Source organism: Sprattus sprattus, assembly GCF_963457725.1.
Source record: "Sprattus sprattus genome assembly, chromosome: 3".
Lineage (NCBI taxonomy): Eukaryota > Metazoa > Chordata > Actinopteri > Clupeiformes > Clupeidae > Sprattus > Sprattus sprattus.
This window is the reverse complement of record NC_137922.1, coordinates 54620696-54645614: the sequence shown is the minus strand read 5'-3', so window position 1 is coordinate 54645614 and position 24919 is coordinate 54620696. Positions and strand designations below refer to the sequence as shown.

Here is a 24919-nt window from a genome sequence, read left to right as displayed (position 1 = left end):
GCTACTGCGCTAAACGGCTCTCATTGTGTGCAAGTCTATTTGAACTGGATGTGCTACTGCGCTAAACGGCTCTCATTGTGCGCTTGTTTATTACAACTAGATGTGCTACCGCGCTAAACGGCTCTCATTGTGTGCTTGTTTATTTGAACTGGATGTGCTACTGCGCTAAACGGCTCTCATTGTGCGCTTGTTTATTACAACTAGATGTGCTACTGCGATAAACGGCTCTCATTGTGTGCTTGTCTATTCGAACTGGATGTGCTACTGCGTTAAACAGAAGTGTGATAGTTGGACACTCTATTGAGTGAAGAGGTGACACAGGGGTCATTTAGGGACTGAGCAAACAAAAGACTTTTGCGGGAGAGAATATGGCTTCAAAATTAGAAGAGGATTTCACCTGTCCTATGTGCTGTGACATCTTCACGGACCCTGTGCTCCTGTCATGTAGTCACAGCTTCTGTAAAGCCTGTCTGCAGCAGTACTGGGGAACCAAAGGATCCAAAGAATGTCCAGTCTGCAGGAGAAAGTCATCAAAGGACGAGCCTCCAGTCAGTCTAACATTAAAGAGCCTGTGTGGAACCTTCTTACAGGAGAGAAATCAGAGAGCCACAGCAGGGTCTGAGGTGCTCTGCAGTCTGCACAGTGAGAAACTCAGACTTTTCTGTCTGGATGATTTACAGCCTGTGTGTGTGGTGTGTCGGGACTCAAAACAACACACCAACCACAAGTTCCAACCTATAGATGAGGCAATATCTTACCTTAAGGTGAGTTCATGAGGTTTTAAAGGATTTCATTTTTAGAACACAACAACAAGCCTATAAAAATAAAAAGAACTATTCGTTGTATCAATAGTACTGCACTGTCAACTTGCGCCAGTAAATGGCACTGTTGTCTTTCCTGGTAGAAAAATTATTGTTTTGCTTGTGTCAGCATTTGGAAATAACTGCTAAATGATTTGATGGTGATGATCTTGCTTTACTCATTAAAACGGAATGAAATTGAATACACAGTAATGAATGTCATTAATCACAAATAGTGACACACACACACACACACACACACACACACACACACACACACACACACACACACACACACACACACACACACACACACACAACCCTACACACCAAAGATCATCATCATGTATTTTTATTCCAGGAGGGACTGAAGATTAGATTACGGTCTTTACAGAAGAAGCTGAATGTGTTTGAAGAAGCAAAACGCACCTCTGACCAAATAGCAGAACACATCAAGGTGAAAGTTCATTCATGTCAGACATTACTGAAACATCTGTTTAAACTTCACAGAAATAACAACGTTGTGTGAATGCCTTTAAGTAGATCAGGGATCTCTTTACACATTGTTTTACACAGAAAGTTGTAGGTGCAGACTTTCCAAGAATAACTATCTTGTTAACCATCCATTAACAAGAAACCTTTATGATATTCAAGACTCAGGCCCAAAATACAGAGAGGAAGATCAAGGAGGAGTTTGAGAAGCTTCACCAGTTTCTACGAGATGAAGAGTCAGCCAGGACAGCTGCATTGAGGGAGGAAGAGGAGCAGAACAGTCAAATGATGAGGAAGAAGATTGAGGAGATGAGCAAAGAGATCTCATCTCTTTCAGACACAATCAGAGTCATAGAAGAGATGATGAGAGCTGATGACGTCACATTTCAACAAGTAAGAACCATCTACTGTCTAGAGTGTGTGTGTGTGTGTGTGTGTGTGTGTGTGTGTGTGTGTGTGTATGCGTATGTGTGTGTGTATGTGTGTGTGTGTGTGTGTGTGTGTGTGTGTGTGTGTGTGTGTGTGTGTGTGTGTGTGTGTGTGTGTGTGTGTGTGTGTGTGTGTGTGTGTGTGTGTGTGTGTTGTTCAAAAAGCGTGGGCTGCTCAACCAACAATGGGTCGGTTTATTATAAAGGTTAACAAAGGTTTATTAATGAGACATTTATATACCAATCATGTTAAAATATGTTTTTTCCTTCATCATTTCACAGAGCTACAAGAGTATAGTGGAGAGGTGAGTGTTCTACCTCCTGTCTCTCTCTTCTCTGTGGTTCTGAATCCAAACCCACAGCAGCACTGACCCCTGACTGTTATTCCAGAGTCCAGTACACACCGCAGGATCCAGAGAGGGTTTCAGGAGCTCTGATCAATGTGGCAAAACATCTGGGCAACCTGAAGTTCAGAGTCTGGGAGAAGATGCAGGAGACTATTCAATACAGTAAGTGAATATATCCCTTTCAAACACAAAAAAAACACACACAAAGAGAGAGAAGGAGAGAGAGACAGAGAGAGAGAGAGAGAGAGAGAGAGAGAGAGAGCACATTTTTTAATACACAGTAGCAATTCAATGTGCTTTACATAAATAAGAGCAAAAAGAACCTCCAAAAGAAATATGAAGACAAGTGAAGGGAGCAGAAGAGCTGCCAAGCGGAGGGGGGAACTGGAGGAGAGCTGAAGTGATGAAGAGTGTGTGTAGACGCAGGTCTACAGGTGAAAAACAAAATGAGCCAGAATTGTCTGGGCTATTTCAGGTGAGTTTATGAATTGATAAGGATACGGTAAAGCTGAAAGAGAAGATATGGTTAAAGTGAGCAGAGTGCAATTGAAAGAGTATTATTAAGGATGCTCCAGTGAACTGTTTCCCCAATGGACTGTATCGTTCTCCATGTCTATAAATGGAGCACGCAGAATGACGGAGGAAAATCTCATCTTCCTTTGCTATGGATGTGCCAGGGTGTGTGGTTATGATGCCTGTTGTCATGCTTTGACGACAAGATAATGGTACGCCTAACACATTTTCTTTTGTCTTTTGTCGATCATGACCAACATTTTTTGGGGAGGGTGCAGCGTATGTTTTTTTCCTCACTGATGGACTATAGGAAATGAAAGGAGCTGTGTTGCTCTTGCCTTAAGTCGTTTGGCTTATTGTCTTGAATATACTTCTTATGGGACTGTGTTCAAGTATTTGTTTTCCGTTCTGACAGGGTTGCTAATAGTTTATTTTCCTGGAGGTCAATCTTGTGAAATGTTCAAATGTGCTATACAGATTTCACACAGAGAGCAATTACAGTAAGCAATTGTAGCGGAGTTAATAATTCCACTTGCCATTAAGAAGTAGCTTTTCATTTGGCTAGCGAGACAGGCTTTTTTATGTAACATGAGCGCCATCTATTGATGCAATTCTGCAGACTTGGGGGGCACGTTCTTGCCGACTATCCCCAGTCTTCAGTAGTCTGTATAGAGTGTGGAGCCGCTGTGTAACTGAATGTGAGACACGCTGATTCTGTTCTTCAGAATAAACAGCTGAATAGCCAAAAAGACACAACGCTGAAAGAGTACTGTATATCCGCTACACAATCATTTTTTTGCGCACTTGATGGCTGTGTTAAACCACTGGCTCATAGGTGTGGTCATTTGACAGTCAGTGCTTTGGAATTGTAAGGAGGTGACATCTTGATATACTTCTGTGTCTAATGTATACAAGTGTGTTCAGTGTTTTGCAAATCACTTGTATGTACGTATTGTTTCACAAAAAGTGTGATGTGCTTATAGTGGTGCAACTCTGACCAGATGTTTTACTTCTTGAGCAAAGGTTTTGATTATTGTGTAACACCTTTGATTTTAGTGTTTATCCAATCGTAAAAAACTGTAACATGACTTCCACCATAATCCACGCCCACTTCTGGCCTTCTATCCAAATCCAGATACAAAGACAGATCATTTTGATGGTTTAACAGATACAAATACAAATACAGATAATGACCTCTAGTTTAATTATGTGTATGTATCTCTTTTTGTGTGCTTTTTTCCACCTGAACCATTTGTGTTTCTCACTCTGCAGCTCCTGTGACTCTGGATCCCAACACTGCAAACCCATGGCTCATCCTGTCTGAAGATCTGACCAGTGTGAGACGTGGTGAGGAGATACAGAAGCTTCCCGATAACCCAGAGAGATTTCATCTGTTTGCTGACATCCTGGGCTCTGAGGGCTTTAACTCAGGGACTCACTGCTGGGATGTGGAGGTGGGAGAGAACACATGCTGGTTTGTGGGTGTGATGACAGAGTCTCTCGAGAGGAAGGGAAACTATGCCTCTGAGAGTGGCCACTGGGGTGTTTTTTATAAAGATGGTGAATATAGAGCATGTTCTCCACCACAGCCCCCCACTCTCTTCATAGTGAAGCAGAAACTCCAGGCGATCACAGTGAAGCTGGACTGGGTGAAAGGACAGTTGTCATTTTCTGACCCTGATAATAACACACATCTACACACTCTCACACACACTTTCACTGAGAGAGTGTTTCCATACTTTGGTAATGGCTGTAAACTCTCTCCTCTGAGGATCTTACCAGTGAGAGCTTCAGTGAAGGAAGAGCAGCACAGCGCGGGTTTCTGGCACTTCCTTCAATCCTTCCTACAAAGTTATTAACCCTTATTACAGGGCCCTTTTTATTGCTGTAGAATGCTTCATTCACTTGAATAGGGCTTCCCAACGTTCTGCGGTCAATTATTAATCGATGTTTGGCCGTTGCTATGCATTAATGACCGCTGTCAAGGAAAGTGGCCTTTTTGCCTCTGATTCACGTCTTTCGTAGCACTCCGCAAGTAGTCCGGTAACTTATTTCAGAGTTTCAGCGGACGGTTGAGCAGCTGTGTTCTAAAGAATGTTCAACGTCTTTGAAGTTCAACATCTTAAGCAAACTATTTCTTTGCTTTTTTTCTACGAATGGTAACAAATAAATTGTAATAAGACACACTGTTTTAAGTTATTTTCGTTTTGGCATGTAGCCGTGTAATAAGCGGGATAATGTATAGAACGGCGGTCATTATCGGGTAAATAAGCCCCTTCAGGGTGAAGCGACACCAATCCGCTTCGCGTCAGGGTGCTGTTCGCCCTGTCGGGGCTTATTTTCTCGATAATGACCGGCGTTCTATACATTATCCCTTACTTAAATCACTACTTCATCCCTGTGGAGGGATATTTAGTTTTTTGTTTTTGTTGTCAAAATGCCTTTAAAGCTCTGCGAGTTTTTGTCCTAGAGTTATAAAAGGTACACCCACTTTAACCTTTAATCTTTTACATATACAGTATGCCACTTGTTCATCAATGTTTTTAGTTATAGGAAATATACAAAAACATCAAGGCATGTCAGACTCCCTGAAAAAGTCTTACAGGCTTCAGTCCCTTAAGGGTTAATGACTTCATGGTGTTTTAATATCCTCGTGCATTATGATTTCTGAATGACCTGTTCTGTAGATACTGCCTTAAGGATATCCATAGGGTTGATAAGCCCCCCATTTACGGGCTTCATTGCCCGCAGGGACACAGGTTCAAGTCTGGCCTGATGTCATTTCCCGGTTCTCTCCCCACCTCTTCTCCGCCTCACTTCCTGTCTACAACTTCACTGTCCTGTCCAAATAAAGGCATGAAAAGCCCCAAAACAAATCTTTAAAAAAAAAAAAAGAATATCCATAGGTAGATGAAGAATCACACAATCTGAAGTGTGTGCAAATATTCCACACCGAGATATGGTGTTCATGATAAGAAATAGAATGGAGTATCTGTAAGATTTTCTAAAGAGAATAATCTTTCACTTCAACTGAAGTTGGGGAATTTAGCCTTAGTTTACAAACAACCTTTTAAATGAGGTCCTGAAACAGTGGAGAAGCTCAGCTTCAGCTTCATTAGTCTGATCAGACTCTGAGGTCCTGAAACAGTGGAGCAGCTCAGCTTCAGCTTCATTAGTCTGATCAGACCCTGAGGTCCTGAAACAGTGGAGCAGCTCAGCTTCGGCTTCATTAGTCTGATCAGACTCTGAGGACTGTAGAGAATACAAACACTGATGAGGAAAAACAAATTTAAGCTCTTTGAATGGGCTTGTCATTTATATGATTCTTTTATTTTTTTCTTGAATGATGCGCCTTGAGGCAATTTTATTGTTTTGGGGCTGTACACAAATAAAATAAAATTGAAATGCATTGAGTACGCCAAAATTGTCTTTCGTGTTTTATGTCATCTGCTTAGAGCTGTGGCTAATGACACTGATGCTGACAAATGGGATCCTGTGGCAAAACTCTTTAGCACGATCTCCTTTAATCTTTATCCAGCATAACCCCACTGACCTCATCCAGCATAACCCCACTGACCTCATCCAGCATAACCCCACTGACCTCATCCAGCATAACCACTCTGACCTCATCCAGCATAACCCCACTGACCTCATCCAGCATAACCATTCTGACCTCATCCAGCATAACCACTCTGACCTCATCCAGCATAACCCCACTGTTTTCATCCAGCATAACCCCACTGACCTCATCCAGCATAACCCCACTGCATCTAGCAAGAGTGAAAACTGATCCTCTGATCAATTAGGGCTTGTCAGGAAGAACTGCAACATTATGAAAAGATTGTTTGTGAAATGATTGATGGATTGATTTTAAAATTATTGATTCATGCTTTTGGGTTGCTTCACCAAAAGAATCTGGTCACCAGCCAACACTGGTGAGCGCATGGTAAAGCTGACAATTTGGATGGAAAAGCTTTACGTAAATATGTCCACATGATGCCTCCCTGTTGGCCTCACTTTGCATGAGATGCCTCCGTCACGGACTAAATCATTTAAGGCTGTTGCAATGCAAATTAACCCAAATCAGGAAGCCTTTTCACTCAGACCACTACATCATCGGTAAGAATTGGTAAGATAGCAATAGTCTCCAAAACAGTCCGATTTCCTGATGTGATATTCAGAAATATTTGTGTCCCTGTCCTGGATGATAAAAGGACCAGAATTGGGTTTGTAAACTTTTAAAGTAAGAAGTGCCTCATACCCAGGGCTGGACTGGGACAAAAAATCGGCCCGGGCATTTTGAACCAGACCGGCCCACTTAATTCGATAACACACCCTTTGGTCTCTCGAATGTCTACACACCAACCAGGCTTTTAGCTAGCAGGGCGTCTGCCCTATCGTCTACAAAAAAATAAGAAGAAATGGGACGCCCTACTTTTAGGCAGGACGGCCTAAAGACGCCCTATTTTTCTCCCGTTTTACCTGTTAACTTTCGCTGAATGTGATCAAAATTCACCGTTTCAGTCGCTTCAGCGAAGTCTAGAATCATATGCCCTGCCAATTAGAAAATAGCATTGCTGTATTCCCGCTACAACAACGTTACATCATGATTCCAACGAAACATTGATTCATGGGCTCGCAGAAGCTACAGAAGACAGCTGTCTCACCGCACGTCACTGAACCTACTACTTTATGAGTTCAACAAGAGTTTGTGTGTTAAGGTGGTGGTCTTAATTAATCTAAATTCAATACAATACAATACAGTATACATCATACACTTTAAAGCTTTGTTCAGAATACGGAGGTTTAAGATCGGTCGATATTTTCCGTCCTTTTTTGGAACCAGAAAATAGCGACTGAAGAACCCCCTGTTCTCGTCTACGAGAGGTACAGACTGTATTGCTCCCTTTCCTAGAAGGGAGTCTATTTCCTCCTGTAGGAATCGCGCTTGATGAGGTGGCACTAACGTTTGTACCACGCCCCTGAACTTCGGGGGGCAAACTGGAGCGTATAACGGGCTATCATAATTCGCTATCTGGACAAATTGGCATATTTTCATAGGGTTTGGGAATACTGGGCTTTCGGAACATTGACATGGCACCGCGCACCAATAGGCTAAGGGGCTTGCCCACCACTCAAACACACAACATAGAGTGTAGGCTAACGGCTGGCTGTTTCAGAGTAGAGTAGGCTGAGGGCTAGCAACAGCTAGACTTGTCTTGTATTTACAATGCAAACTAACTTGGCCATAGAACATAGGTCCTAAGTCAAACATATTTTAGAGACGTTTGAATTCATGATCAGTAAGCTTACCGTAGGTCGTTGTATCGTATCTCCCTGGCTGTCGCCACCAGTAGGCCTATCACTTTCATCCACGGTACCTGATGATGGCCCTGCCGTGGCAAACATTTCCGATATTTTGGCACATTTGGCAGTGTAGGCTTGAAAAGCAAGCCTCTTCTTATCTCGCAGTTTCTCCGCACCCTCTTTTCGCTTTCTCTCCATTTTGGACTGGAGGATTCTAACGAAACGTGCGTTTCTGTGCACCGCCCAAGCCAAAGGTAGAAGGTGTTTGGTGATATGATTGGACGAGCCCCTTGTCACTAAAGAAGACAGCCAATGGGCCGCAGACTAGCATGCGCTTGTCAAGCATGTCAAGGCCATGGGCCACGCTGAGTTTGTTTCCCGTCCTAATGCATTATGTAGGCAGGTCCAAACCGAAAGGGGTTGGTGTTGGGTCAGCCCAGGGGATGTGATTGGGCCAGCCCAGTGTCAATAGGGCCGCTCATGAACTACTTTCGTGGGCCAGCCGGTCAGACCATTATATGGGGAAAAAAAAATTCTAAAAAAAAAAAAAAAAAAAAAAGAATTTTTTTCTTTTTTTTTTTTTTTTTTTTTTAAATAATAAATTCGGGACTCTCGGCCCATATTGCACCTCGGCCCACCGGGAAAACGCCCGGTATGCCAGATTGCCAGTCCAGCCCTGCTCATACCTTTAAATTCAAAATATTTTCTGTTGTTTCTTAACCATAAGAATCAAATCCCAAAAATGATACAGTTTAATGCTACTTTTTGTAAGACCCTGGATCAAACCTAAAAGCTGCACCAGCAGACACTAAGTATTATTACAATAGTGGCCACACTGATTCACACTGTGTACCATGCTCTCTGACGGCACATAGAAATAAAAGTACAAATGCCGGCAGAATGCAGAAAAACAAAAAAAGCCAACAAAACAAATGTTGCAGGCCTGTAAGCAGTTCTTGATGAACAGTGATTTTTTTTTTGTACTCATGGCCCCTAAGTCAACAAACGGAAATAGAGAGAGTCCGTACTCTTTACCAAAGACAAAATGGTGACACCAACGACAGGTGTTGGCACTCCCTTATATCTGGAGGAACCATTGGCTTTCCCCTGGTCACCAGTGGTTCTATCTGGGCGACGCCGCTCCCTAGACAGCTACTCAGTGGAATATTTTGGAAAATGCTTATACTAAATAATTAATTATACTAATTAATATAGATAAAGGGCTTAACTTGGGTAGCACCTGGGTTACATATGTATACTGTGATAGTTGAAGGGGAGAAGCACTAATCATTCCTAATACACAATATACCAATACCAGTATCAATATTTTATATGAATGTATACATTTCACATACAACTATGAACCTTTCTTTCCTAATGATTTTTAATCTGTAATTTGTGTCTGCATCAATAGCCATGCAATGAACTCCAGAGAGGTTAAATAATGAGAATCACCTTGCCACTGTGATTACAACCAATAATGCATGACAATCACCTTGTCACTGTGATTCCAGCCAATGTTGAAAAGAAAACATAGCCTGACGATGTCATACTCATAATTCTAGTCAGAATATGAGTCTGAGTCTGCTCCATTGAGCTGTGATTATGGGGCGTGTTTCAACGTACCAGAAAAGGAAATGCCTCCTCGCTCAATTGGATACCTAGAACTAGTCAGAGCAACGTAGTATGACCATCTGATACATTAAACTTTTACCCGATCCCGTAGGAAGGACGGCAAAAACATCTTTTCGATCGACAAATGCCTTAATCGCGTTTCTCTGTTCCTCTTTCAAAATGAATGCGCCGTCAATATCTGTGAGTTATGCTTGATCACGTTATACTATACGTTTAGCAGCGAGGCTAGCTATAGCTACTATGTATTTCAATGGGTTTTTGGTGTAAGCGTTAGCAATAACCTAAAAATAATGGTCTAGAGCGCTTTAGTTAAGACCAACAATATTCTGCAACATTCGTGTTGCACATACACAACTAACCGAGTCAATTTAGACATTAAAAAAGTCGTGTAGATAGCTTAATTCACATAAAATATTTCCCACTAACAGGCTCACGAGACGGTGCCATCTTTGTTGGATTTCGAATCTACCGCTTGATCATCTGTCCATCATCGTATAAAGCCCGCCCTGGCACTTTGATTGGCTGTACTGTTTTCTACCAGGAAAAATGTCTCCCCAACGGCCGAAGAGCCAGACCGAACTTCCCGTCCAAACTTTTTTGTGGGCGGAGTTCGGGCTGGTATCCAGGCTAAAGAAAACAGGCTCTCATATGAAAATATCTGATTTGTGTCTGGTGGTGCTAGTTGTTTTATTACATAATACAGGACGTTGTTGTGTCGGGTGAATGTCAGTCTGCTTGCCACAGGTCTTACTTCAGTGCTGAGAGATGCTTCAGTATCTGTGGAAGCACTGCTGATCCTGTCATTCCAAAGAGCCATTTTGAAGGCAGAGTCTGCGATTTAGATCACAGAAAACATTTCAGGTAAGTGTAATACCCCATAAATACATACATAACCCAATTATATATAATTATAACCCTAAACAAGTTTTATGAACAAAAAAAAAACATCTGTATCAGCAAAAGTGTTTAATTCACTCATTTGACAACATTTTCATTAAATATCTCCAGGCATCATCAAGGAGCCATTGTCTTTGTCCTCAACCATCACCACCATCATGAACACCACAGGAGATTTCTACTACTGCACAGAACTGGTAGTGGGTCCTGTAGTCTGGGGTGGCTTTTGCATACTTTGTACATGTATTGGTTTGCCTGCCAGCGTGTGGCTTCTGTGGGTGCTCATTCAGAGGCAGCGTAGGGGCTTGTCCAACGATGTTTACATGCTTAACCTCACCATCATGGACCTGATCTTCAACATCTTCACCATTCCAGGTTTGTTTAATTTCTTTACCTGGAGATCACACACGTTTTCACGGATACTCGACGTGCTTTACCATTTGAATTTGTGTGGACGGCCTTTGCTGATGGCTTGTATTTGTGTGGACTGCTACATGGCTGTGGTTCACCCCATCTCATACATGAAGCTGAAGCATGGCAGACATAGGATAGGTGTCTGTGCATTGGACTGGGCTTTCACTTTGATGTACGGATTCATGGCTGCGTTCGGTCAAGGACTCGTTAACAGTTATTTCTTTATGATGCCATTTGTCCTGTCCTTGCCAACTATTGCCTTCTGTGATGTGATCATTCTCCGCGCTCTGAGAAAGCCGAGTCCATCTGGAAGGAACGACATCCACCCACAGAAACAGAAGGCTCTGCAGACCATCATTAACAGCCTCACCATGGCCATAGTGGCCTACCTTCCACCACTGGTTGTGTTTGGCTTCTCACCTCTGTTTCCCTTGTCTGCAGCAGAGCTTTGGTGTAATGTTTCACTTCCTACTCTATTTGCTCCATTGCTTGGGAGTTCCATCATGCCTGTACTCTACTTACACAACCTGGGGTGTCTGAAGGTCTTCTTGGGTAGGTGTGGGTGTGCCTAAGCTGTTTCAGTAAACAAAGCCTGCACTCAGCCACGCGGTGGCCAGGGGGGGCCACGGCCACCATTGGTTAGAGAATGGCCACCCTGCCGACCCCAACCTCACAGCACAGCAAAACAAACTAAAAGTAAAAAAAACCCTCCTGAACAGAGACGGTATAAAGCTGAAATAAATGCATTCGGTTTTTTTTTATCAAGGCGTCTTATATTGTCAATTGTCACTTACGCTACAAGCCCCATATTCACAGCATGTGTGTGAGTTTTAAAATAGTAGTTTTTGACAATCAAGTGCCACCCCAAATAAAAGACTGACCAGAGCAGACTGTGCTATACCATATGTGTGCTGTGTGCATTCAAAAACCTCTTAGTTTATGAAGTAAATGTTTGATATATCGTTTGTTATAGTAGTGTTTGTTAGTAGTGTTTGTTATAATGTTTGTTATAGTGGTACTTTTTGGTGTCCCATTCATTCATTAAACCTATTCATCCCTGGTGTAGGAGCCAAATTTACCTTTATGTTGATCCTTTATGTTGATCCTTATGTTTTCTTTCTTTATTAGTATGAGCGATTAGTTTTTCTTTCTTTATTAGTATTAGTATTAGTATGAGCAAGTGTGTGTGTGTGTGTGTCTACGAATGAATGCATGACACTATGGCCGTAGGTATTTGCCCCACCTAGAGGACACCTGAACACACCTGAGAGGCTGAAGGTGGAGCTTTGACAAAAGACTCTTTAGTTTAATACCTTTTATTTTTTTTCCAACAACTTGTATCCACCATTTGCAATAAACGGTCAAAGGGACCAACTGGACTCACCTGTACTCCTCATCTTTTATACACGCGTCAGAACCAAAATCCAACTCAGCCACCAGTGGTAGTTTAATAGGTATTGCTGCTACACCTAGCATGCACTAATTCCCACTAAACGTTCTTCTATTGTGTATTTGATCAATACTTAACTGAATCTAAACACACATGTTTTAAAGTCACACCCATGAAAATGAATGCACTTGACGCATGAAATGGTCTGAGTGACAACGATGCTTGACTTGGAATAACAGCCTGAAATGAGAGGCACTTCATGTAAAACCCTCTGGTTCATAGCTCTGCTTTGCATACCACATGCGAGGCCACCCTGACGCTTAATGTGGACATATTTACATGAAGCTTTCCACTCAAACTGCCAACTGTACCATGGGCTTACTAATCTTCTTAATGAGGTTTTTTGTTGGTATTTTTATTTATTTATTTTCCTTTTATTATAAATTATATTTGTATTCTCTTTTGCTGTTTTTGATTTTATTGTGATAGGTTTTCTCAGAGTACAGAGGATGAGGTTGTCACAGAAGGCAATGGTCGGGAGGTAGAACGCATATGGGTTCACAATATAAGAGGAGTTCAGCTGTGCAGTAAGCACAACGGTTAGGCCAAAAAAAAAGGAATTGAAGATGCAGACCAACACACAGACCACTGATTACATTTAGTAATTTAGCAGACACTTGTGTCCATAGCCATGTACGAAGGAAAGAACAGACAAGCTACGAGCACTAGAGACCTAGTGTAACAATACATATTTTTTAATATAAGAAATTCAAAAAAAGTGCAGGAATGTAACTGCTGTAAGTTATTAGTACTAGTTGAAGTGCAAGTTAGGAAGGGAGTTGCTCTCTGAAGAGTTCGGGTCTTCAAGAGCTTCTCAAAGGTAGAGAAGGATGCCCCTGCTCTGGTATTGCCCTATATAACCTGATCTTTTTCGTCATGTACATGATGGGGTGAACCACAGACAAGGAGCCGTCCACACAAACACAGGTCATAAACAGTCACCGCCCACCCACATTAAACCAATAGAAAACTAAATGTATTTGCATCACCAGGTTGCTCTGCTAGATGAAGTAATTCAGCGTGTCTGTTATGATTAAGACATTGAAGATCAGGTCTATGACGGTGAGTATGTAGTATCTATGAATATGTAGACATATTGGACAAGCCGCTACGCTGCCTCTGAATGAGCACCCACAGAAGCCAAAGGCTTGCAGGCACACCTGCTAATTCGTCACCCATAGAAGCCAAAGGCTAGCGGTAGGCTACACCTGCTAATGGTAGGCATGGCATTGCAGATGGTCGTTGAAATTTGAGGGCAAAGCCTCTGTTGTCATGACGACACCTTTAGATATAATAAAAGTTCAATTGCAGTACTACTGAAAATGGAACGTGCAGTCAAAATGACAGCAAACATTATGTCAGTCCATCACTGGACCTAGTTACGTATCTCCATTAGGGGGGTTGTCCCAATACAGCCATTGTAAAACTTAAAGGTATTCTTCTTAAGATATAATTTATAGATACTCCCTGTAGCTGCTAGAATAAAATTAGAATCTCCCACTCTAACCTATAGGACAGGAACTGGATCAGCAAACAAAACGGAGACTTGTGGAGATAAAGTTTGGTTTGTTAGACACACATAAACCAGGTCAGGTTGTCTGCATCCTTTGAATAAATTACATCCTAGACATTTCAATTACTGAATGTACAGGCAGAAACGCTTCAGTAACGCCTTGGCAAAGTGCGGCGGCTAAAACAGAAGCGGTGCGCTTCCCTGACTTGCGCTGGAAAGTTGAGAATAGTTCAACTTTTAAGCGCACCTAAAAAACGCTTCAAAGACGCAAGGCGTGGTGGAGAAGGGGTGCACGCTTTAAACGCGCCGTACCATAGGAATCAATGCATTTGCTCGCGTCCCGTTTTTACAAAAACGCGTATGTGTATGCTGTCCTTTATGCAACTGTGTCTAACACAAAATCGTCAGAATGGCAAACTCCCTCCCCAAGAATGAGTGCATCTGGGTCAGAATATGCTTGAGCCAAATGCCTAGATGGAAAACCTTAAATAAACATGTCCACATTGATCTTCATCAGTGGCTTCACATTGGGTCTGAAAGCCTGTCGAAGCCAGCATCCATAGAGTGATTTGCATGAAATGCATCTCGCATGCAAAACTCCCTTTTCACTTTTACAGATGTTTTTTTTTTTTATACTTGTTTTGGGTTAGAATTATTCATAATTGGGTTATGCATGTACTATGTATGTATAAAGTGGTATGAAGTGCGTGATCTCTGCCATTGAAAGTCTGTATTTTCCAACTGCGTACCACAAAAATCTATTGTGTGTTCAGGACAGGACTGTGTTTTCACAGACGTGAGGTGTATTGAATGTCCAGGACAGGTTAGAAAACAAAACATTGCACAGAACACACCTGGGTATTCAAATCACATCCATATCTTTAACTCATCTCTGTGTTCAAATCCCATCCATAGCCGGGCTGAAGCTCCATGAGCCATCCAAGTCTCAGAGAGGAAACCAAATCAGGGGAAAGGTAAATCTTTTCAAATATGATAAATGCAGTATGTATTAACAACGCAACAAACTCAGAAACATAAAGCCATATTGTCCTGTATACTAGCTTGTTATTCTTTTAAAACGGCATAGTCATTTTGGTTTTCTTTTGGTAAATGTGTGCAGGTTTCAACATGCGTATACGCAACACCAGCTTTGAGAACCAAACTGAAGGCAATGACCTCTTCTGCATCCAGCTGCCTGTGGGTCCTCTGGTTTGGGGCATGTTCAGTATCCCCTGTGCATGCGTGGGTGTGCCTGCCAGCGTGTGGCTTCTGTGGGTGCTCATCCAGAGGAGACGCAAGGGCTTGTCCAACGACGTCTACATGCTCAATCTCACCGCCATGGACCTCGTCTTTAATCTCTCCATACTCCCATGCATCATCAATTTTTTCTTTCTCCGCAATGATCCTTTTTTGATGATCACAAAAGTCCTCTACTGTTTCAACGTGAGCGGGAGACCTCTGTTCATGTCCTGTATATGTGTGGACTGCTACATCGCTGTGGTTCACCCCGTCTCTTACATGAAAATGAAAAGTTCTAAGCATAGGATGGCAGCGTGCGCTTTGGCCTGGGGTCTGACTTTGTTCTATGCGATGATGTTGGTCCGTAGCATCGAACTGTTCACCACAGCCTTCACAATGATCCCGTACGTCTTGTCCCTTCCGACCATCACCTTCTGTGATCTTTCCATCCTCCGTGCTCTGAGAAAGCCGGATCCGTCTGGAAGGAACGACGTCCACCCACAGAAGCAGACAGCTCTGCAGACCATCACCAACAGCCTGATCATGACCATAGGGACCTACCTCCCTCCACTGATTGTGTATGGCATGTCTGATGCAATTTCTTTAAGCTCTCAGGAAAAACTGTGCATGCTTTCTATTCCCACTTTAACATTTTCCATGATTGGAAGCACCATCATGCCAATTCTCTACTTGGGTAATCTGGGGAACTTTAAGAACTTGGGAAGATTTCAGTGTCTTAACTGTAACTAAATCCAAAAGAGCTTTAAGAACTTGGGAAGATTTCAGTGTCTAAACTGTAATTAAATCACAAAGAGCTTCAAGAACTTGGGAAGATTTTAGGATCTTAAATGTATTTATTGGATTAGTGTGTATATGGTTGTTTATGTGCAGGGCTGCTGCTGGCCATTTGGGTGTGTGTGTGTGTGTGTGTGTGTGTGTGTGTGTGTGTGTGTGTGTGTGTGTGTGTGTGTGTGTTTGTGTTTTTGTTTGTTTGTGTTTGTGTTTGTGTTTGTGTGTGTTTGTGTTTGTGTGTGTTTGTGTGAGTTTGTGTTTGTTTGTTTGCGTGTGTTTGTGTGAGTGTTTGTGTCTGTGTGTGTTTGTGTTTGCGTTTGTGTGAGTGTGTGTGTGTGTGTGTGAGTGTGTGTGTGTGTGTGTGTGTGTGTGTGTGTGTGTGTGTGTGTGTGTTTGGTGTGTGTGTGTGTGTGTGTGTGTGTGTGTGCGCGTGCGTTATAGAGGCACAGAGGTAGAATCGTGCCATCCAGAACCACAGTAGGGGAGAAATTGACGAAGGTGTAACGATTTTTTAAATATGTAAATACATAATTAATTAAACAAACATTGTTGTGTCTGTGTGTGAGTACCTTCTGTTGTAATAATAATACTAATAATGGATTTTATCTGTATAGCACACTTTAAAATAGAAAGAAGTTTCAAGGTGCTTTACATGGTTTAAATAATCACAAAAATAATTAAAAAAGTAATAGATGTCAGACAGAAAATAGGATAATATAAAATTACAATAAATAATACATTTTTTTTTTTTACTTTAAAAGATCATAATGATATCGCAGAATATGGATTTAAAAACAGAGCAATTAAGGACAGAACTATTAAAACAACGCAATCTAAAAACAATACAGAAACAATACAAAAACCAGGACTTTAGGTGAAGGCAGAGATGAATATGTGCGTTTTGAGGTGTGATTTAAAAGCAGTGAGGGAATCTAAGGCCCTAATGTTCTCCGGGAGCTTATTCCATAGGCGTGGCCCCAGCGAGCAGAAGGCACGATATCCCATTTTTGACAATTTTGTCCGGGGAACCGCAAGAAGGTTGGAGTTTCTTGACCTTAGTGTCCTGGATGTGAAATGAGGGCTGAGAAGGTCCTGGAGATAGTTGTTGCTCATGCAGTGCTGGATGCTATCCAGGCATTTGGTAGTCCGGGATAGTGGCAGGTGTTTGCCAGGTGAAGTTCGGGGGTAGATTTGCTTATCATCCGCATAAGAGTGGAATTGGATGTTATGACTCCGTAGTATATTTCCCAGGGGCAGCATGTAAATTAAAAAGAGCAGGGGCCCCAGGACTGACCCCTGGGGGACAACAGAGGTAACGCACCTAATGCTGGAGGTGAGATTGCCAAGGGCATCATATTCCTGCTTCTATGAGGTAGGAAAAAAATAAGTCCAAGGCAGTGCCTGTAATTCCCACCTCCTGGAGGCACCAATACTAGATGCTATGGTCCACTGTGTCAAAAGCAGCACTGGTTACCATGGGAGCCAGCCAGGTCATGAAGAACATAGAGGTTTTTGCACTCTTCACAGTCTCTACCTTTTTTAATTGTTATTAAATCTTCATTTAGTTTTTTATAAGATATGATTTAATTTGTTTAGATTTTATCACTAATGGTTCCAACACTTTTCTTTTCTGTGTCAGAATATAGCTATGTATTTGTTATATTTATATTATTTATGATGTTCATATTTATATATGCATTTTGTTTCAAGGTTTGTTTGTGTACCTCCTAAATGTCTTCAGTCTTCGGATGGGTGATCTGCAAATGGCATTTTGGTTTCATGAGACATGAGAATGTTTATCTTCAATTGACTTTGTTTTTACCATGCCTTCAGATTAATGCCTCATCTAAGATAGATGATAGATTTGCATTGCAAGAGATCCTTCCTTGTTCGCTGTTTAGGTTATGAATACTGCCTCGTATGGTATGTTTGCATTGGACAACCTTGGCGATGTACAGCCCATATTCCCTCAGTAGCTTTTCTCCCCCATATTTTGTAGTGGATTGGTGGAGCCCAAACTATTTAGAGTTGTTTTAGATAGACATAATTGGAAACATTTTTATATATCACTCTTTGCATTGCAAGAAATCCTTCCTGTGTCCTGTTTTTGTTTTGAACGATGCTTCATATGGCATGATTGCATTAGACAACCTATGCGTTGTAGACCCCATATTTTCTCAGTAGCTTTTTTTCGCCCCATTTTGTTGTGCGCATGGTTATCAAATTGTATCAAAAGCTTTGTTTTGCACCCCTATCCCATTCCAAGTCACACCAAAGGAGACACAAGGTTACGAAATCATTGGTGTTTTTATTCATAGTTGGTTTATTAGTTACAATGATGTCTTAGCTTGCAGACGGATAAACAGCAGAAGGACACAGACATGGAATGGGAATGGGGGGAAATGAAGAGGACATGGGGAAGAGAAGAAGATGCAAAACAAAGAAACATGTCTCGGTTTCGTCTCTTTCTCGTTCTGACCATGTCCCAATCATTGACTCTCTCGTAGGGAAGAAAAAAAAAGATCTTCCTAAAAATGTTTGTCCTTTTTTGTCTTTGTCACTTTCTCCCCCTTTTCCCCAATTCAATCCCTATAATTCTCTGTCTCCAGGGACGAGAATGAGAGCAATTGAAAGAGAGGGGTGTGCTTTCTATTTTAGAAAAAAAGGCCCCCTCTCTGTTAACCATCTCTCCTTCACAAGCTTAAATAGAGGGAGGTGCTGCTCCACATATGCAGCACTCCTGGCCCAACAGTCCCTAGACAGGGTCCACCTCCTACTTGTTCCAAATAAGCGGAAGAGCATGCACCATAGCTCCCAAGAACATATTGGCTTCCCTTTTGCTTTGGCTACTGATCTGAAGGCAGCTTGTGCATAGATGGCGTCGATATGTTGCATGCACTGTTGGACAGGATTGATAGGGACAGAGAGAAGAGAGAGATGAGAAAGGGGAGAGTGGTAAAAGGCAGAAAGAGGTTAGAGAGTGAGTGAGAGAGAGAGAGAGGGGTCGCTTTCTTGTTTCAAGGTTATTTTATTGAAAATAATCCCATATCCATCATTGGTGCTCACGCAGTCACAGCCTCAGAGCCAAAAAAGCTCTCAGTCGAAGATCTCAGGCTCAGGAGACAAGTCTTTGTTTGCATGAGCAAGAGGGAGAGAGAAGCCAAGGGCAGAGGAACGAGAGCGTGCCAAGGAAGAAAAGAGAGCAGGGTGGGAAAGAAGGAAAGAAAGAGGAGAGAAAGAGGGGAGGATGAGAAGGGGAGGGAAGAGTTAAAGAGGTAGAGAGATGGAGTGATGAGGAGTCCTTTACTCTTCTTCCTTCTCTTCTCCGTGTGTGATGACGTAGCAGATGTTCTTGTAGTCTACGTTGCCAGCCACATCTGGGGGGAAGGCCTCCCACAGGTTGGTCATCTGAGGAAGAGGAAGAGGAAGATCAGTTACCACCTCAGATACACTATAATACATCTGACTGGAATATTCATTAGTGATACATCGATGTGTAAAATGCTTCACAGAATATGTATATATGTTATGTAGTATGTATTCATTCAGCTGGTTTCAGTGCGTTGTCAAAACATACTTATTGATCTACTTAAATTAGCAAAACCTTGTAGGTTGTAAATATATATTGTTAATCTATATGTTACATCAAAAAACACAAGGCTGGAGACTCACCTCCTCGGGGGTGAACCTGTCGCACTGGGTGGACAGAAGCTCCTCAATGCTGAAGGGGAAAAGATCATAGGTCAGATGGTGACTCCTGAATTCAGAGATTTTAGCCAAATGCACTCATAGTGTTCACTTAGAAATCACAAAATTGATATCCATACTGCGTAGCTTATAAATTCTAAAAACATAGGGTGGGGATATGGACAAACTCACATGTATATACAATATATATGTGTGTGTTTGGGTGGGTGGGTGTGGGTGTGGATGTGTGTGTGGGTGGTTGTGGGTGTGGGTGTGGGTGTGTAGGTGGTTGTGGGTGTGGGTGTGGGTGTGGGTGTGGGTGTGGGTGTGGGTGTGGATGTGTGTGTGTGTGTGTGTGTGGGTGTGGGTGTGTAAATGTGTGTGTGTGTGGGTGTGTGTGTGAGTGTGTAGAATGTTGAGGAAGGGTGAAGCCACTCACAATTCCTTCTTGATGGCACCGGTGGCCTCGGGGTCCAAGACCTTGAAAGCGCTCACGATGACGTCCTCGGGGTCAGCACCTATAGAGCAGAGAGAAAGAGAGCGAGGGAGGAAGAAGAGAGAAACAGTGAGAGAAAGAGAGGAGAGAGAGAGAAAATAAAACAATGAATCAACCATAAATAATACTAAATAAAAATGTGAGAATCTGTCTCAAAATGCATGTTTTGGTTTTCATAAGTGAGAGGAGCAGATGGTTTGTACGTACCCTTCAGCTTCTCACCGAACATGGTAAGGAAGACGGTGAAGTTGATGGGGCCGGGAGCCTCCTTCACCATTGCCTCCAGCTCTTCATTCTTCACGTTGAGCTGTCCCATGGTGGCCAGCACGTCCCTAAGGTCGTCCTTGCTGATGATGCCATCCCTGTTCTGGTCAATGATTGTGAAAGCCTGAGGATAGGAGAAGGAGAAGGAGAAGAAGAAGAAGAAGAAGAAGAAGAAGAAGAAGAAGAAGAAGAAGAAGAAGAAGAAGAGGAAGAACAAGGAATAGAAGAAGAAGAAAAAGGAAAAGGAAGAGGAAGAAAAGAGCAAGAAGAAATATTAAGAAGAGGAAGAAGAAAAAGAAGAAATCCCAATAGGAGGAGTAGAAAAAAAAAAGAAAAAGAGGAGAAATAGGAGGATGAATGAAATGGAGAAAAAGAAGAAAAAGAAAAAAGAAATGGAGGAAGAAGAAAGACAGATGCTATGGTTAATGTCATTCTAACAAACATATTCATCGTAGTCGACTGACCTCATCACTGTTGGTGCAACTGTAGTGAATGCCATCGAGTATTATCTTTCTGTGAATGCTGTTGATCTGTATGTTAATGCTCTGGACCTAAACACTCTTATCAGTCTTCACTCGGATGTTTCCCTGGAGAAGGTGAGGTATTTAAATGAGAGCCGACGGTAAGAGCGCAAGATAATCATTAGCGTGTGTGCGGTAAGCATTAAGCTCGGCGGTGGGAGCGTGCGGGAGTTAATCTGTCAACGTGTGGCCGCTTCTCCAGCCCTCACCGCCTGCACACGTCTGTGTGAGCTGAGGGGTCAGAAGACCTGCTGTAACCTGATCCTGCTTCTGATCAGGAAAAGACATTTGTCAGCTGCTGCCTACTTGTCTTGGTAGGGTGTTAAAATGGTCTCGGTATGTAAGACAAGACCTAGGGGACTTTTAAGGAGAAGAGATTGATTACGATGGCCTTCTCCCTCTTTATTGCAGCCTCTGGTGCCCCCCTCCTTCTCCCCCGCCCCATCACGAACCCCATGTTGAGGATATAAACAGTATGTTTCCATGTTTAGGGATGTTAAAGAAGCTATGCCACCTTCCTTGTACCCCTTAACTCCACCCTTTTTCGGACTGCACTCTCACGAAACCCCTTAAGTCATAACGGAATGGCAGAAAGCATTTTGGAAAGATGACTTCAACAAAGAAAATTAGAAAATGGCTGGTTTCACAATTGTAGGAGAGCTTTAGATGTCGACATTCAACACAAAAGCTTTCTGGGTAGACTGTCTTAGAACAGAATGGAGCTACAGGGTGTATCCCTACACTGTAAAATGTGATAAGTTGAGTTTACTTGAAGGAATTTCCAAGTTAGGTTTACTGTACGTCTACAATGAAGGATATACAGTAAACCAAACTTGGAAATTCTATTTCAATTTACTTGATTTGTTCAAGGCAACCGGTTGCCTGGATTCCTTCAAGTAAACTCAACTTATCACCAAAGAAAATTACAAATGGCTGTTTTCACAATTGTAGGAGAGCTTTAGATGTCGACATTCAACACAAAAGCCAACAATGAACTGGAGCTTCCTGAGTAGAATGTCTTAGCACAGAATGGAGCTACAGCGTGTATCCCTACATTTTCATTGAAAGCAGAAGGAGCCTTCCTCTGCCTGACAGAAATAGAGCAGTCCCCCTCCTAAAAATGTTCCCCAGTGTGCCACTTCAACTCTTGTTGCGACACCAGCAGTATGTGGCGGCCTCCCGCACCAGCTGTTAGCTGGGTATCACATTCCAAGAGGGTCACAAGGAAACAGAATAGAGGAGAACTGTAAAGGTTCTCCTGTGTAGCCAATCGGGAGCAAGGAGCAACTGCTGACAACAGCAAGTTTCAGAGGAGCAATATGTTTCTGAATCTCCTTCTCCCCTCACTACTCACTTATTTATATCCCTGACCCCCAGACCGCTAGTTTGTTTGAAGGGCAGCGTAAATCAAGGCGGAAAAAGCATCACAAGGTGTTCTTGGCCTAGGCTCCCTAAGTTAGTGACTTCAAAATAACTTTTCCTCCTACGTATGCTGTGGCGATGCATGTGAAGCGGATGTTCGACTCTTTCAGGAATACTGTAAGTTGTGCCTGTGGTTATGTGTGGCAATGCATGTCAAGCGGATGTTCGACTCTTTCAGGAACACTGTAAGTTGTGCCTGTTGTTGTGTGTGCCTGGAGAGGCCCTCACCTCCTTGTACTCCTGGATCTGGCTCTGCTCAAACATGGAGAACACGTTGGAGGTGCCACCCTCTGCCTGCTGCTGCCTCCTCTTAGCCTTCTTGGGTGCCTGTGAGTCAACAGAACATACACAGGGTAAGATGAGCGGTAGGAATAAACAAACAGGAAAACACACACAGGTCTTGCCATGAATGAAGCAGACTGTATAGCCTAATAATTTGTTTGTAAGGAGGGACTCAGGTGTGTGTTATAACCTATATAACACAGGAGAGTATTCATATATAAGCTCCCACAGCGCTTTTAAGGTCTGTAGGACAGTAACAGTACATATTGGTAGAAAGATATAGATATATTGGTAGATCAATTTTTACAATAGTAAAAAACAATGATTTTCACTTCTTTCTAATGCACTAGCTATTGTGTCATTAATTTACAAATGACATAAACATAACATAACAAACTAAATAAACAGTTGTTTACAAGGTAAACTATCTTCCTAGTCCTCCCTACAGCAGAAACCCGTGGATTAGAGGTATTACTACAGAAGAAGGAAGTCCTTCTTGCAACAGCAGTAGATAGTAAGTGGTGGTAATAACTCTATCTTAAACATCCCTAGTGGTAAGGCCTAAGCCTGTGGAAGTGATATCTAGAGATGAATGATATCTGAGCCTGTTTGAGCCATAATAATCTTCTCTCCCTCTCTCGAGGATTCGTCTGAAGTTAAGCTCTCAAGTCAACTGTCAAGAGGCGTTAACCTGGCCAGCTAAAGCTGTGGCCCTTAGACTGTTAGGGGCCCCTTAGGGCCCCTTGAGCACTGTAGCTTAGTCTAGATACTCTCAGCTGATAGACCATCCAACAGCTCCTGTCCAGCTTCCTCAAGGACATAGTAGAGGTCTCCCCATACAATCTCTGCTCTTTCTCGTTTTCTTTTTCCTTTTCCTTTTCTTTTTCTCTCCGTCTTTCCAGCGCAAGTCTCTCTCTGCTCTGTTAGTCCCCTTGGTTGCAAGTCGAAAAAAAAAAAAAATAACGAAGAAGGATTTGAAGACACACTCACCATCTCTCAAGGTTATGTGGAGTTTGGGGTTGGTCAAGAGAAGGGAAGCCTACACCAAGCTGTGTGACTGACATGCTGGATGGTGTCCCAAGGTCTCTTATATACTGGCCCTTGGCCGACTAACTTTAGCCACAGCATCAGGTTTGGCAGGGAAACGGATCGTAAGGGAGAGGGGAGGAGTAAGGATTGACTTGGGGCGGGGTGGGATGGGTTGGGAAGCGGAGGAGGAGGTGGGGGGGTGTTGGGTTGTAGGATGGGGGCGTATCGTCTTTCGTCCCATTCTAAAATAGACCATGTGTGCTTTGGAATGAGGTGAATTCAATCCTGTCACTCAGGCATAAGTTTGGAGTTTTACCCGTGGACTAATATGGACAGGCCACCGATATCGCAGCCCTGTTTACAGATGAAGGTACAAGCTACCTGGATTCCACCACTCTCATTTCTCTCATCACTCTCTGGCTTTGTTGACCCTCTTTTCTTTTCTGTCTGATGCACAGATGCTCGTTTGAACCAGCTATCTCTGTTTTTGTGTTCCTCACTTGTTAGATAAGCCATAAGGCAAAAGGGCCGCTTTGCACCGCAGGATATGACTACAACAGGACAAGGTGCCAAGACAAGGTGCCAATCATTACTGCATGTCAGTGTATGCTTATCTGCTCATCAGCAACACCATGTTACTCACTCACCAAGACCATATAATACACACACACACACACACACACACACACACACACACACACACACACACATCCTGGCATGGTAGCTTAGTTACAGTTTTTTGTGAGAGAGTTATGTGGTTTAAATTAAGCGTGCCATGCAGTGTAAACAGTAGAATATGGGGGGATCAACGTGTGTGTGTGTGTGTGTGTGTTTGTGTGTGTGTGTGTGTGTGTGGGAGTGTGTGGAGGGCACAAAGCCATGGTCCTACGCACACACACTCTGAGAGGGCTATCTGTCCAGATCACCTAAACAAGGTACTGAAATGTTAAGAGTGTTGGCTGGAGTGACTTCTGATGGCTTCTTGGACACATGGAGACATGCGCCCAGAGACCCAGCGACAGGGGAGCCTGGCGCAGCTAACACACACACACACACACACACACACACACACACACACACACACACACACACACACACACACACACACACACACACAGACACTAACAGCTGAGGGAAACACCCTCAATCAACAAATTACCACCAGATTTAAATAGACCTCCCAAAGACGACAGCTAAACACCACCACTCACCTCAGTACTGAAACCCTCAAGCTACAAATCCACCTCTAACAAACACAGCTCAAGTTTTTTATTGAATGGAAATTAATTATTTTTGTATAAATGATGGGATATCACTATTAATCTCATTGAGCTTGTTAAATAGGGTTCAATTCTCTGATAGTGAAATGTTGCAGAAGGGGAAAATGGAGA

General features: G+C 42.7%; 2 protein-coding genes across 2 annotated transcripts; one reads left to right on the top strand and one right to left on the bottom strand.

Moving 5' to 3' along the window:
* Nucleotides 1–368: 368 nt before the first annotated feature.
* On the top strand, nt 369–15785 carry LOC308362854 (E3 ubiquitin-protein ligase TRIM35-like; the record flags this gene model as incomplete). Its single annotated transcript, XM_080835582.1, has 9 exons — nt 369–764; nt 1162–1257; nt 1455–1685; nt 2003–2025; nt 2111–2229; nt 3853–4398; nt 10531–10616; nt 10710–10794; nt 14917–15785. The coding sequence occupies 9 exons, from the start codon at nt 369–371 to the stop codon at nt 15783–15785; spliced, it is 2451 nt and encodes an 816-aa protein (XP_080691708.1).
* A 2330-nt stretch (nt 15786–18115) lies between these two features.
* On the bottom strand, nt 18116–23629 carry mylpfb (myosin light chain, phosphorylatable, fast skeletal muscle b). Its single transcript, XM_080834505.1, has 6 exons — nt 23490–23629; nt 22446–22544; nt 20218–20398; nt 19954–20032; nt 19500–19548; nt 18116–19235 (listed from the first exon to the last, which is right to left on the bottom strand). Exons 1-6 carry the CDS (start codon nt 23490–23492, stop codon nt 19131–19133), a joined length of 516 nt encoding a protein of 171 aa, XP_080690631.1. The 5' UTR covers nt 23493–23629; the 3' UTR covers nt 18116–19130.
* Nucleotides 23630–24919: the final 1290 nt, after the last annotated feature.